Consider the following 16174-nt stretch of genomic DNA (forward strand, 5'->3'; position numbering starts at 1 on the left):
TTGCTATTGTATTTTTTTATTTCTGAAGAAGAAAGAAAAAATATCATTATTGGTCAGTTAGTCAGCTAGAAAATTTCCCTAGATTAGGGAAATTTCCCTCAAACTACGAACACTGATAGGAAGTAGTTAAAATTTACTATTTCTGGTTTCAATGTTAATGGTCATAGAGCAAAAACAGTAAAAAAAAAAATACCAAATAATTGCTTTTTGATATAGATTTAGTGTCCAAGGAACATTTTTTATTACTTTACTTTGATTTATTACTTTACTGAAACCAATGATTATAGATATGTTACTTCAAATCAAATCTGAGTATTGAATTTGCATAGTTTGCAAGTCTTAATTTCGCATTGTGAAACGAGCCCGGGGCCGGGGGCCTGGGCCCTCCCAGTTTTTCTGAAAGTTTATAATGAGCTCATGATACACCTATCAAAGTCTGGGTTCTGGCAGACCCACCCCCCAGTTTTTACCTTCTAGATCCTCCACTGGAAACGAAACTCGTTTATTTTGGTTAGCAATTCTGATCATTGGTAAGAAAGAAAAAAGTGAAAAATCTCAATAGCGCAATTGTCGCATAACTGATCAAACGTAATTTAAAATAAATAAATAAATAACTTTGGAAATATTTAGATGGTTGGCGATTTTCACTTGACTATCAAGTCAGCATCGCTACTTTATTTTTTTTATCATTATTATTATTTATTCCGATTGATAACAGGAACGAAAATTTTAACGGCACAGTCCAACACAAACGTAGAACAAACGATTCAGATTATTTTCGATCATAATTGTGTGGTTATTTTGTCATGACATACATGCCGTAAGAGCGACAGCGATTTTAAATTGACAAGAAGATAAAGAAAAAAAAGAAGAAAAAAACTTTAGTACTGATCACTGGACCAGTATCTACCATCTGTAGGAGTAATTAAGTCGAGCATTTGTTTGTAGGATGTAGGATTGACGGAAGAAATTTTCATTTTCTATATTATTAAATTTAGTTTACTTATATTATTAACGGGAACATTATATATATCAAGGTGAGCCAGAAATTCGAGTATCCAATGTGTAGCACCAGTTAACTATTGTAGATGTACTGGTTAAATGGTTCGATGAGATGGGACAATACGTCAATTTGCATTTCTCTGTTAATTTTAAGTACGAGGATGCTTGTAAACTTCTAAACTAATCCTTAATGCTATTTATTTCATGTTCTCAATTTATAGCAAGTTAAAGCAATACAATTGCAGGCACTTCTACTATATACAATAATGTGCATGCAGTATATATATATGTGAAATCACAGGCCTGTAGTTAGGGTAATTACATGCTCGATATATCGGAATTCTCTGTTTTTAGAGTACAAAATATTGTCCCGATTTATTTTTAAGAGCAATACATTGTTTCTCGATTTTCTTTTACAGCATGTAGGGCCTAAAATCTTTTATCATTTAGCAATGAATAGCCTAATAATAACTTTTGAGGATGCAGTCTACAGAAATTCGTCTAGTTATGTCAAATGCCTGAAAACCTCTCGATAGAAACACACTCTCTCTCTCTCTGTGTATATACACAATGGTTAACTTTACAATGCCCGGTCCACTGGTACACTCACTCAAACAATGAATTACACTTTATTAATTTTATGAAAATGGGTCAAAACATACCTATTCCTACCTCTACCCTACTTATTCGTATCTTACTCTACTCTACTCTGCCCTACCCTACTTTACGAGGCCCTTTTAAAGCGGTTCTACTTATCGATGCAGAGCTGGAGCGTGTATTGTAAAGTTTACCCCCTAAGCCTTAACATGCTTGACCTGCTCTACGGCACAAAGAGACACTTCTGTTTTATGGTGTCATTCATAAATTCATTAAATGTTGAAATGTCTTATCAGAAAATGAATTTTACTGCCTTAGAAAATGTTTCTTAAGGTAAGAGTTCCATTATTGTATACAAATTGACTTTGGGAGGGTTGAGTATAAACACAGCGTATGGGAGTACGACATAAAAACTACAGAACATAAAATACAAACTAACTTAAAAAATTAAAACCAACTTCTGGTAGTGCCAATTAAAACAAGTCTGCTGTCTAACAAAGAGGGAGAAACGGAACAGAGGCCCCGCGCGTCAGCACGGGTGGGCGTTCATAGGAAGCAGGCGTGTCAGCGATTGGAATATGCACATAGAGGATAGTGGTGCTTCATATGTCATTAAAACGCATATCTTGCTGGTGGCACAGCTTTGCGCCACTTCTGTTACTACTGTGTACATTGTTTTACATAGCACTTCACTTCATGCACTCCTTATTTAGTACTACCTGGTAAAGAGCACACTTTTGCATTTCATATTTTTTTCTTACCATGTAAGGTGTAAAATCCCATTATATTTTGATGCTCTGGTTAAATCAAGTAACATATTTCTTCCCTAAATTTGACAAATGTATGTCGCCCTAGAATAGATAGCATCGTAACTTTGATAGAAGTGCAATAAAGACTTCAAGCAAGTATGCTTGGAATAATCAGCATAAGTAAATCAGTTTCAATAACTAATGAGCAAATGGCAGCATATAACATAATTAGGGGTTAAATTCTTTAAACCCCGCCTGCGATTATGTACACTCATGTCCAAAATTATTGTCGCATGTCTATAAATATGTTGTTCTAGGAATATAATTTGATAACGAATTCTCCCGGTATTTCTTATAATGTTAGTATGTGTATAATCGGCAAAGACGTGTATGTGGCAAATTTCGTGTCAAAAGAGCAGTAAATAAGAACAATAAAACGAAAATAAAACTTTCTTGTCCATTTAGTAACATTTTGTTTAACTCATTCTAATTTTCGCATTTATTATTCTTTTCCTATAAAATTTACCACAAATATACATTTCCCGATTATACACATAGTACCAGTATTGAAAGTACCCTACAAAATCATTATCAAATCATAGCCTTACAAGAAGACAGTTATAGATATGCGACAATCATTTTGGACACGAGTGTACATCATGGTGACCCGAACAAAACTTAATCTAACCTAACGTGTGTTTTATAAGCTGGCGGGGTTAACGGACTTTATGCCTAAATTATTTTGACTACAGAATACCATAGTTAGGTTTCGTGCAAGTCAAGTTTAGGCAGACTGTTCGAAAAAAATTTTAATTCCTTCACTAATTTACGTCTTACCCCCCAAAAGATTTGCACTGGGGAACAGGATAATGTAATTCTTAGTATACGGCACATAAAGTTGTGACACCAACACCACCAGAAGTAACTGTTGAAAAATTACAGTCCTTTCACGATTTGTGTAAATAAGTCGCTTTGCTTCATTAAATGGGACGTCAGAAACAGCAAGAACTTTCGTAGTTACTTTCTACTTTCATCTGTATCTTTATCTATAAATCATACTGTTAGACACGCGTTATCGTAAAAATCCCATCGTCTACTGAATGTTAGTCGCCTAGTGATTTCCTGAACACCATCGATGAGGAAATTAAACTTGAACTAAAAGACCAAAATGTCATAGAAGTAACTTGAATTAAAAGTAAGAAGTCAGATGAATTGCTTCCAACTTTGTTACTGATTCTTACTTTGCCTGTGCTCTTGAATTTGTAAGTGCTGGATACCATCGACATATAGTACTACTCTTCTTTCGTAGTCCCTTTCATTGTTTTAAACGTCGGCATTTCGAGGGTAACAACACGTCATGTAATGCGATGTCTCTGTTTGTGCGAATTGTGGCTAGAGTAGTCACGGTGCGGATCTCTGTACAAATGCAGTAATATGAACATAAATAAATATAAAATACATAAGTGTAATTGTTAAACTACGCATATGGACTTTAATTTGTTTTTCGCTCATATTTTTCTCTTTTCCGTTAAAACTTACCGTTCGTATATAAATTAATGACTTGACGCGTACTGTTTATGTTTACCGCTAACTTCAAATCAAGTTCGCTACTGAATGCCACGAGAGGCGCTTCAGTAGGCATGCTCTAAAAGTATACTATATTTAATTTCAGGGGCAATATTTCTAATCACAAATATTGATTGCCCTGTTTCTAATCACAAATATTGATTGTCCTATGTTTGCCTTGTTTGCCCAGCACTTGATTTCGTTTATCCAGCATTAGTTTTTGTTTGCCCAGCGATTGAAAAGAAGCTGGAACCTTAAATCGTACGTTTTCGATGCACCTGTAGCATATAGCTACAGTATGTCGTTTTCTGAATTGGTTGTTCTTGTTTTCTGTATAGATATTGCTCCTGTTTTCAAGCCACACAGGTGGACTACATGAGCAAATTAAAGGAGGCTATATTTCTGATCACAAATATTGATTGCCCAATGTTTGCCCAGCATTAGTTTTTGTTTGCCCAGCGATAGAAAAGCCTAAAATCGTACGTTTTCGAGACTACATGTGAAAATTTAAGCGGGCAATTTTTCTAATCACAAATATTGATTGCCCTTGTTTGCCCATCATTAGTTTTTGTTTTCCCAACGATAGAAAAGAAGCTGGAACCTAATTTCGTACGTTTTTGAGACTTAAGCGGGCTATGTTTCTAATCACAAATATTGATTGCCCTTGTTTGCCCAGCACTTGATTTCGTTTGTCCAGCATTAGTTTTTGTTTGCCCAACGATAGAAAAGCCTAAAATCGTACGTTTTCGAGACTACATGTGAAAAATTAATCGGGTTATGTTTCTAATCACAAATATTGATTGCCCTATGTTTCCCAGAACTTGATTTCGTTTGCCCAACGATAGAAAAGAAGCTGGAACCTAATTTCGTACGTTTTTGAGACTACATGTGATAATTCAAGCAGGCTATGTTTCTAATCACAAATATTGATTGCCCTATGTTTGCCCTTGTTTGACTTGCCCAACGATTGTCTTAGTTTGTCCAGCAAATGATTTTGTTTACCCAGCAAATGTTTTTGTTTGTTTAATGATAGTTCTTATATTTACACATATATATAAAAAAAAAAAAAGATTCCGCAATATTACAATTTGCATACTACAAATGCAGTAATATGATTGTGTCATTGTTACTATTGGATGCATAGTCCGTTCCATAATTTTCCGTTTATGTAGCGCAAAATGGTTGGTTTTGATAGAGAAATATGAGCAATTAATATTTTATGTAGAAAGAATATAAATATTTACAAATCTTTTATTTTGCTTGTAAAGTTTATTAGGCGTAAAAAAGTTTTTGTTTATAACTTTTTGTTTGTTTGTGGGCAAACAAAAATTTTTGTTGGGCAAACGATGGGCAATCGATTTGCATGTTGCAATATTTTATTTTCACACTTTGTTGTGCCAGTGTGAAGTTGGCCCTAAAATTGTTTTTTACGTATAACTTAGGTTCTGTTTGTGGGCAAACGATGGGCAATCGTTCTATATAGAGTTTTAAATTTTATCTCGATTTTGCGGGCCAACTTCACACAGGTAGTATATTCGACGTCGTCTCTTGACGTTATCCCCTCTCAGAGAGAATAGTCTCTACCAGTTCGCAGGTCACCTTGCATTTCATTGAAATAGCATATGATGGGTAATGAGTGGACTGTAATTGGCTCACGAGGAGTTTTGTTTTAAACGATAATCTTTTCTGCTATGGCGCTTCTACAGTAGAATATTAACGGTTTCAGTAGTCATATTGAGGAATTGAAAAAACTAGCATCTGACCACTCACTAGATGTTCTCTGTTTACAGAAAATTCTTTTTCATCCAACACTGTTATCTGTTTTAGCATGTTACATAATTTACAAGTGTAACGAAAACACTGATGATGGCGTAGCCATCGCTGTACTCAATGTATTTACATAACCTACCAGTTGCAATGCGAGCTTTCTTTCCTCGATTTATCACTATTTGTTTTTTGTACATGCTTTTTGATGAAGCTTTTTCGGCAACCGTTCTTACTTAGCTTTACAATCAACTCAAGCCATCAGTGTTGATTGTCGGATATCTGAATGCGTATTATCGCTTATGAAGATCCATGCGAACTGATGAGAGTGAGATTCTCGTCCTTAATGACGGCAGTTCTACACAGTTCTCTACTGGATCCTGTATGTACTCGTACGATGATTTCTTTGTGTGCTCTTTCCTTGCGGCTTTCTTCACATGAAAACTGCATCCAGATGTATGCGGCGTTGCTATTTTCCAGTTATCACTGAAGTTCTGTCCATTATTAATTCATATGATCTTCGACTCAAAGCATGCTGATTTGCCAACTTTTCGGAAGCTCAGTGAGTTTCATCCTCCTAACGAGTTGCCCTTATCTGCTGCTGCAGATTGTCATCGGAGCAGTCCATAGTTCTATACCAGGATGTTGGGGCGATGATCTATAACTGAAAGTTCCATAATGGTCCCTGGAAATTCTTGAAATTATCTTGGCTGTTCTTGCTTCTTTTAATCGATATCTAACAGTTGAGAATCTTGTAACAATTTGGCATTATTCATGCCCGTACTAGATACCTTGATAAAGTACAAAGTGGGAATGATTGTACTACTCCATGGATCGTACAGCTTATGATGGGTTGCGCAATTTCTCGAACTACTTGCAACTTGCATTTTATTGGAGATGTTTAATGGTACTTTTTCTGAGGGTACCTTCCCACCTCGATAGTGTGAGACTCTAGTCCTTCCAAACTTGAAATAGCAGCCTAAGCTATTGTTCGCATCTGTAAGCTTTTTGAACGCGTTGAGAAAAAATATCTCATATGGTATTTAGAATAAAGCTATGTTGAGCAAGTTTTAGTGTGTCTTTCGCTCCTTCCATTATGGATAGGCTTGCTAATTTCGAAGGCCAGTGCAAAAAATATTCTTTCATTGTCACCGTCTTGTTGTTATATTTTTTGATTTGAAAAACATATGAGAAATTTGCGTGATGGAATTTTGAAACAGCTTGGTCTTCGAGGCCAGATAGCGAAATTCATAAAGAACTTCCTGGATGAACGTTATTTCAAGTTGTATGTGGACACTAGTTTCAGACTGATTTCTGCGGGAAAACTGTCTCTCTCAATACAGTGTTCTCAGTATCAAATTGATATCTGTCGCCGTCAACAATGTTCTGTCGCAGATCCAGGTTTCTGTACTTATTATGCTCTATGTTAACGATCTTGTTATATATTGGCACTTCAGATACATTCACGGCATTACTTGACAGCTTGAACTGACTTCAAATAGTTTTGTTTGGTGGGATAGACTCTAGTTTTCTGGTCAACAAGATCGTTGTGTACAGTTCGGCCACCAACGAACTTGTTTTCTTGATCCAGATTTGTTTCTCCGGTAACACTCGTCTCATTTGTTGACTCAGTCCGATTTTCGGGTTCGGTTTTTGATCGCCACATAAGGTGGGCATTACACATTCATAATCTTAAGTACTAGTCTCCGAATTCCGAGTTTGCTTCGTGTATTTTCTCATTGTACCTGATGCTGATCGTAATGTTCTATTACGTTTATATCGTAGTCTAATTCGGTCCAAGTTTGACTACGGTTGTACTGCTTATGCATCTGCTCGTTCCTCTATGCTGAAATAACTTGATACCGTTCACCACCTGGGCATTCGCCTAGCTACTTGTGATATCTATGCTAGTCCTTGATGCAGATGCGAACGAATCATCATTAGCCTACCGTCGTAAGAGAGTTTCCAAAAATGTTATACTCCATATGTATTATACCTGTAGCTTCTTGTTTTGTGGTGGCAATTTCGACCGATGTGCATCACATCCTCGAACTATGCGAACGTGGCACATTCATATGAAGGTCTCACTGCAGACGAATTTGTATGGCCATCTCTTTTGATTGCTACATGTTTGTGTTGTTTCACCTTGGCTTTTGACTTCTCCAAAGCTCGACCTTCGATTTTCATTACACACCAAACAATAAATAACTAACCAGAATTACACTAAGAGTTCCAAGAGGAAGCGTTACTACGTGTTTTACACGGACGGTACGACAAATGAAAATTTTGTTGGCTGTGCTTTCGTCACAGACGAAGGCAGGTGGGGGTTTACCCTGCATAGGTTGTTTTCAATATTCACTACTAAACTAGGAGCACTTAAACTTGCTCTTACGAGGCCTCATCACTGCGGAATTAAAATATCGCTACTTTTGCACTAATTATGTGATATCTTTAAATAGATAAAAGATAACACTGTTCAACAAATTTTGATCGAAAGTATGTAAATTCTTTGAAATTGCGATTTTTACATTCATTTAAGCATAATATGAAAGGAAATGATAATAGAAGAATTTTCTTAGCTCAGGTTGTGAAAAAAAAAAACGCCCTTGTACAACAGTAGCTGTATATATAGAAACGTATTAATATTTATAGAACATTTAAGCAAAATCCTTGTAAAAACCTACATTTCACTTTTTTTTTTTTTATCTATTTCACTGTGATGTGATAAGCTGGGGAGTTAAGAAGTACCCTAACCTATAGCTTTTTACACCCTTGTACTTCCTTTTTCAAAATTGCGCAAATACCAGTTTCACAGCGATACAGAAAATAAAATAACCCTAGTCAAGTTAAACATTAACAATTCCGTAATAAAAATCAGTATTAACATCAAAACATGAAAAATATGTACAAATACCTTTTTGTGCAAGAACTACACTGCAATGTAGACAAAAGTTTCAAATGATCCCTTGTACGGGATTATGTTTATTTTATTTTGAGCGTCTTCGCTTGGCTTGCCTTTTGTAGGTTACATCTGGAGCATCCCTTGCAATAGTCCAACAGTAGTCGGCCAATATGTTAGAACTCCACTTTCTTTCATATCTCTTCTCCATGGCTGCAATATCTTGATGGAAACGCTCACCATGTTCGTCACTTACTGCTCCATAATCTTCGGGAAAGAAGTCTAGATGTGAATGAAGAAAGTGGAGTTTCAGAGACATATTGCAACCAAGATTTTCGTAGCACAATAACAACTTTGCTACCAGTTGTTTGTAATTTGTTGCTCGGTGTCTTCCCAAGAACTGTAAACAAACACTCTTCAAGTTTCCCACGCAGTTTTCTCCTCACCTTGGAGAATTTCGTCGAACTTGTGATCTTTGAATAGTTGCCTAATCTGTGGCCCTATGAAATCACCCTCTTTAACTTTGGCATCACTTAATCGAGGGAATTGTCCTCTTAGGTACTTATAGGCCTCATCCTCTTGGTTCATGCTCTTAACAAAACTTTTCATAAGACCTAATTTAATATGTAGAGGGGGAAGCAAAATTCGATTACGATCTACCAGTGGTTCATGCTGCACATTTTTCACTCCCGGCTGAAGAGTTTCTCTGGTACTCCAATCACTTTTGCGGTAATGAGATCCACGATCTCTACTGTCCCATTCACATATAAAGCAACAATACTTTGTATACCCTAACTGCATACCTAGCAACAGTCACCACAAATGAGCCCTGAAAATCGTAATATTTAATGGCTTGAAGTAAACGTTTCAAGTTTTCATAAGATTCCTTCATATGAACTGCGTAACCTACAGGAATTGAAGGAAGTTCATTTCCAATATGTACAAGCACTGCCTTTAAACTCACCTTGGACGAATCTATAAAGAGCCTCCACTCCGTAGGTTCGTAATTAATTTTAAGTGCCCTCATGAGACCATTTACATCTGTACATGCCACAAGTGTGTCTTCCATAGTAAAAAATGAAGTTAACATCTTCTCCCTATTCCGATATACTGAAATATTTACTTTTTCCTGCAATAAATTCCATTGCTTTAAGCTTGACGCTAAAATTTCGGCTTTGCTTTTCGAGAGGTCCAAGTCTCTGATTAGATCACTTAGTTCCTCTTGAGTAAGTCTATGTGGTTTACATGGAGGTTCTTCTACAACAAACGTAGGGTCCTTCGAAGTACTTGATTCAGGAGCTTCAACTTAATGATCATCATCAGAGAAAAGATCGTATTCTTTAGGTGGGTGAGGAACAGGTAGTCCTTCTCCATGTGGAACAGGGCGCATTGCAGAAGGAATGTTAGGATAGATCAAGGCTCGCTTCTTCTTCGTGGAAATTCCCTTCTTGACGGAAGAAACCATACAAAAATAACAGTCTCTGATGTGGTCGCTTGGCTCCTTCCAAATCATGGCACTGCAAAAGGCATTGAACGCCCCTTCCCATTAATCCAATTTCTTAGATTGCTGGCACAAGTGTTACACACAATGTGGGGTGCCCAAGATCTATCTTGGTCTCCAATTTTACAACCAAAGTAATATTGATAGGCTTTTCTTATTAGTGGTGTTATAGTCTGCTTTTGTGAGGAAAATGTCACTTTTCCACACACATAGCAGAAGCTATCCGCACTGTTTACACAATTTCGCGGCATTTTTGTTTATTGAAATCCTCAAAATGTCACTTGAAATAGTTCCGACAACTATTTAAAAATATACATTCGAAATACCAGTATTTTTGCGTACTTGTAGTTGTATTTTTATGCCCTGCACTACACAAACGTCACACCCAAAACGCTGTTAACTGCACTAAACCTATCTTTTCTAACAATAGCAGAACACTACTGAGAAAAGGAACACAGTGAAACCAAGCGTTCATATAGTTTCTCCAGTGTTGCCAGATCAGTGTAACATTTTACCCCAAACGAAGCGAATATATTTATTTTTAAACCGTTATTATTAGACATGCCTGTAAAACGAAAAGTAGAGCTAATATTCGAAAATAACTTTCAAATTCGTGATCAGCACCACAAAATCAATAAGAATTAGCTGATTTTGTTCAATTTACAATTTCGTTGTTGAACAGTTGAACAACAAAAGTGAAGCGCGTGATTTAAGAGTCTCTACCACTGCGAAATTAAAATACCGCTAATTTTACAGTAATTATGTGATATCTTCAAATAGACAAAAGATAATCGAAAAGTGGAACAAGAGCTCCCTAGACATATTATTTTGCGTGAGATACCGTTATTACGACTCATTTATCTGCTTTCCATTTCCATCCATTTAGAAAATCGGCATTTATTTTCGCGTTTCTAAATAACTGCAAACGGAAAGCTGCTAGGTGACTCGTGATAACGGTACCTCATTCAAATAATATCGTCTAGGGAGGTCTTGATCCACTTTTCGATTAACTTTTATCTATTTGAAGATATCACATAATTACTGTAAAATTAGCGGTATTTTAATTTCGCAGTGGTAGAGACTCTTAAATAACGCGCTTCACTTTCGTTGGATTATATGCTTATTTGAATTGACGCACAAAATGTTAAAACAGCATTCTAGAGAGATGCCATCAGATACAGCAACAGAACTCTGTTGTCATTGTTTCCTAGGTACAAGGACACATCTGTATTCGGGGATACGAACGTGTCGACTTAGCAACCAGGAACGCCGCATTAGCAGTTGTTGCTGTGGAACACTATCTCCCGTGCCCGGATCTCCATAGCTATTTCGTACAGCGAATGCCTTCTCAGTGTTGCATGCAGAACCAGGCCAACGAAAATAAGCTCCATTCTCTGAAGTGGCTACATTATGCACACTGCAGTTGAAATTAAGTCTGGTGAGGAATTAGGGCTACGTTCTGATTAAGAAAAATCCATCAGATGGAGAACCTAAAACGCACACACACAGACAAGATATTAGTAAGATTAATACCCTGTCCTTTGGGCATACGTACATTCATTGTTTATATAAGAAAATAATAAGAGCAACCTATACATATTGAAAAAGACAGGTGATCGTAAATATTGATAAAAAATTACGCAATATTATTAAATTATCACATCTGAGACACAAAATAACAGTGCGGAAATTGTTTAAAAAAAACTATTGTTTGTCCCTAAAAAGGAGTATTTGAATATTACACTCGAACTATTGGAAGAAAAAATGATTGAGAAACATTATCAGGTGAGTAATTTGAAATATTGCAATGTGTTCCATATTCATGATAGGTAATCTACTCTGTGAAACCGATTTTGCAATTGGCAGACGTCGTCAGGGAACTCTTTATCTTACACATTCCTATTTAGTTCGTGTCTTTGACCGTCTCTGTTGTAAAGATTGTCGTCCCAATGAGTGTCTTGCATATTCTTCTGGAATGTTTGGAATACTCAGACCTCAGAAAGCTTGTAGAACTACCTAAAACTTCTAATCAGGTTTTAGAGGATAATGCGATCTCTAGAAACCGTTTTCACTTTTATTCTTGAAAGTGGAGATTGGAATGGATATTTACCCTATGTACTCTTTAAAAATTTTCTTTTTTGACTTTTTCCTGTTGTGTTTCTATTATTATGTTTTTTTTACTTTTGTAATTTTATAGTTTTGTTATTGACTCTTGTACCACCCTTTCGTGTTCTGTTTTCTTTTCATATTCTTCTTTTTGGTTGAGTTTAATTTTTAGACTTTACATTAAAACTCCATTCCTTTTAGATGTTTAATTTTAAATTTTAATAATTGCAGCATGTGTCTGCCATTGAGTTTATTGTAACATGAACGAATAGGTTCGCTCTTTCCAGCAAAATTGCTGAAAATGGTGCTCAAACACAAATCATCTTTTAATATAGACAACGTATCTAACTTAACACTTCAGTGTTCTCCTGATATAATTTGAGATTAATAAATCATATATCAGGCGTATAGAAGCAAAACCTGCTATATCCATTTTTCAATTTTGTCAGGAGACGAAACGAAAGTAACTCCCTTATGTTTCAGAATTGTTGAACGATTGTTTTTCTTTAGTGGTAGATTTAACTCATCTGCATTAAGTAGTGACCACTAAACAAACAAATAAAAAAAAGTTCAACAATTCCGAAACATAAGGGAGTCACTTTTGTTTAGTCTCCTGATAAAATTGAAAAATGGATTTAGCAGGTTTTGCTTCTATACTCCTGATATGTACTAGTATAAAAGAATTTTTGATTGACGATCTAGATTTCACTGTTTCCTAGACTTGCAAACAGCTTTAAGATTTTTTTCAAATATGTAACTTAAAACCACATTTCAAACTTGATGTTAATATTGAAACTTCCTTCTGTAATAAGATGTAGAAATCATTTTGTCGATCAGGACACTAATTCTAATGTTCAAGAAGTAAAATGCGAATGCTGTAGTACATACATAGGCATGACTAAGCGCACCATAAGAAACTAGACTTAAAGAGCACATCGGATTTTTTTTTTAAAAGAGAAAAATGCAGTCGTCTCAGGGTATGATTATTTAAGCATAGTCATAACATAAATGTCTTATCACTAAATGAGCTATGTAGAATTGATAGACTCTTTCATGGTTTGTTAATTCTGAAAAAAGTTTACATGGTATTTCACAACAATGGAAATGTGTAACTTTGTGCTGTGATTATTTAAAATAAACTCGAGGAGTTGGTGCTTAAAGTATTCAAGCTGTAACTAAAGAGTAACTTTGGAAAGTATATTCATAATCCGGTAGGAGAATGTTTATTTTCCATAGGTTACTGTAGTACCTAAAATTTCTCATTATTATAGATATGCTCCGGTGAAGATTGCAACGTAAGTTATTGAAAGATTATTTATTTCTGTTAGTGTAAAATGTGTTCCTATTGCTCAGTTATTAATTATAACCATGAAATGTTGAACTAAAAATTCGTTTCATTCTGAAACTTAAATTACTCAGACAAGGAATATTTAAATATTTATTTTGCTAGTTTGTATTGTCCACTTACAATTATTTTCACTACTTTGCAGACGGATAAGAATGACGGAACAGTGGATTGGGTATGCAGTTTCAGTGAACTGTGGCGAGTCTCTAGGAACCTATCAAGGTCAAATCTTAAAAGTAGATCCTAAAGAGCAGACATTGACTCTAACAAAAGTGTTTAGAAATGGATTTCCGTACCCATCCTCAGAAGTTACTATCAGGTAATATTAATACTGTACGATTCCTGTTAACTTTATTTGAGTGTATATAGCATGTTTTGATTTAATTTCTTTCTTTAATTACAGTTATAGACTGTTCTAGACGAATTCATATATTGGTTACAATAAGGTGTGTGTAAAGGGTGCTTTCAAAGGGAAGCAAAATAGAAAATTAAGGAGTAATGTTCGTGTCTCTTGTGGAGACAATGTAAGGTAATTGAATGTACAGAATATAAACTTCATTCTTTTTGTTCCACAACTTTTGGAACCTGAAAACACTAAATAAATTAGTAAGGATCAAAATTACATTTGAAAAAGGAACCGTTTGAGTATTGTTTCCCCATTTAAGTTTGATGTATACAAAATGAAAGTTACTAATTGTTTATAACATACCTAAACAGTCACAGTCGGGAACCATCAGAATTTTCTTAACACAAAGAAAATTCTAGTTCACAGCTCCCGTAATTCTCGTTCAAAATTACCCACGGACAGCTTTGAGCCTTAGATGCATACGAAATTATATGCAATGTTTTTGGTTGTTACGTGTCTGAAATAGCTGCAACATTCACACAGTGGTAAACTACGATTTTTCGTGGTATGTATATTGTGTGGTAAAAAATCTCATATTACCGAAATTTGCCTGGTTTCGCGTCTTAAAGTTCATCAAAATTGAACATTGACTAAACCTTTTCTTTTTACTTTAAAGTCGACAGTTTAAAAATTACAGTTGTAATAAATCATTGAAATGTTATTTCTTCTGATACAACGCAAATGTTCATAAACAGACAGTGTTATCAATTCATTGATTTGAGACGGCAGTGGTTAGTGGTAGAGCGCTCACCTCTGGTAAGTGGTGTCCCTGGTTCGATCTCAGCTTCTGCCAAAGGGGCATTCTGATGAACAAACACCGTATGCTGCTTAGATTTTCTCATTTTTTTCCGTATCCTTCCACTTTCTTTACTCCGCCATTTCGTTCATTATCATCAGTCTCCCTTAGCTTCGAAGCATAATTGAGGAGTTTGATGCAATAAGGGCGTAAGTCTGAAACATGCAGTTCGAGAAGAACGATGTTGAAAATTTAAATAGTGTTTTTTCCTTACATAAAACAATGTAATATGCAGTATTTTATTCCGATATTGAATTGAAATGTTACCAGGAGTTTAAACAAGCATGGTAAAAGCCACAAATGCGTTTGATGCAAAAAGGGCGTAAACTTACTTACACGCTTATTACATCAAACTCCTCAATTGTGGGACGTTAACTAAAAAAATAAAAACTTTTGACCACGTCTGGTTACTTTATTCGAAAATTTAAAGAGCTACTAAAAACGGGACACAAACTATACAATACAATATACTTATATATATATATATATACAGAATTAAATGGAACGCCACAAATATTTATGTATTAATCTCTTCCATACTTTCGTCTTTTATTCTCCGTGGACACCCTTGACTGGACAAAATGGCTTTATCAAGTGAACCCAGTGAAATGAGTTGTTAACGATGTAGAAACTAAGTCGAAACAAATTTGAAAACTCTGATGTAGGAAAACTTACATGAGAGTAGGGAGAGACCGCGTAGCCTAAATGTTGAAGTAGAAAATGAAGTAGGCGAGGATGATAAAGGATTTAATATTCTTCGGGATGAGTTTGAAAAGGCTATATCCGAGATTAGGAATGGAAAGACAACTGGGATAGATAATATACCAATCGAATTCATTAAAAATATAGGAGACAAGGGAAAGAAAGAATTTTTCCGACTATGCAATGAAATACATGAGACAGGGGAGTGGCCAAAAGACTTCCTGAAGACGATCATGATACTGATGGCTAAGAAATCGAACCCAAAGAGATGTGAGGATTATAGAACTATTAGTCTCATATCTCATGCAGCTAAAATTTTGCTCCGAATACCGAACAGAAGGTTATATGGAAGAACAAATGAAGTTGAGGAGGAGCAGTTCGGGTTCAGAAGAGGTAAGGGCACAAGAGAAGCTGTTGGATTATTAAGGGCGATTGGTGAAAGATTTATAGAAAAAGGGAAAGAGGTGTATGTTGTATTTATCGATCTAGAAAAGACTTTTGACCGCGTGAATTGGGAATTGCTGTTGGGAGTTCTAAAGAAGATAGGTTTGGAATGGAAAGATAGGGGAAGAACTCACGGAAGAGAGTGCAATTGGAAGGGGAGTTCGACAAGGATGCTGCCTTTCGCCAACACTATTTAATGTCCATCTAGAAGAGATAGTGAAAAAGAGTTTACATGATGATGACGGCATTTCGGTAGGAGGTAGAATGATTAGATGCATAAGATTTGCAGACGATATG

General features: G+C 35.7%; 1 protein-coding gene across 4 annotated transcripts in view; it reads left to right on the plus strand.

Moving 5' to 3' along the window:
- The first annotated feature begins 867 nt into the window (after positions 1 to 867).
- Edc3 (Enhancer of mRNA-decapping protein 3) overlaps positions 868 to 16174 on the plus strand; it is a 61279-nt gene continuing 45972 nt past the window's right edge. For 2 of the 4 annotated variants that reach the window (XM_081748171.1, XM_081748170.1), the window contains exons 1-2: positions 869 to 1037; positions 13675 to 13848. In XM_081748171.1, coding sequence (XP_081604297.1) covers positions 13685 to 13848 — 164 coding nt within the window. In that variant the 5' untranslated portion in view covers positions 869 to 1037; positions 13675 to 13684. Of the gene's footprint in view, positions 1038 to 13674; positions 13849 to 16174 lie in introns of all 4 variants that reach the window. The other 2 variants (XM_081748167.1, XM_081748174.1) reach the window with 2 other exon arrangements.

This window comes from Thermobia domestica, chromosome 2, assembly GCF_964235325.1.
Source record: "Thermobia domestica chromosome 2, izTheDome1.hap1.1, whole genome shotgun sequence".
Lineage (NCBI taxonomy): Eukaryota > Metazoa > Arthropoda > Insecta > Zygentoma > Lepismatidae > Thermobia > Thermobia domestica.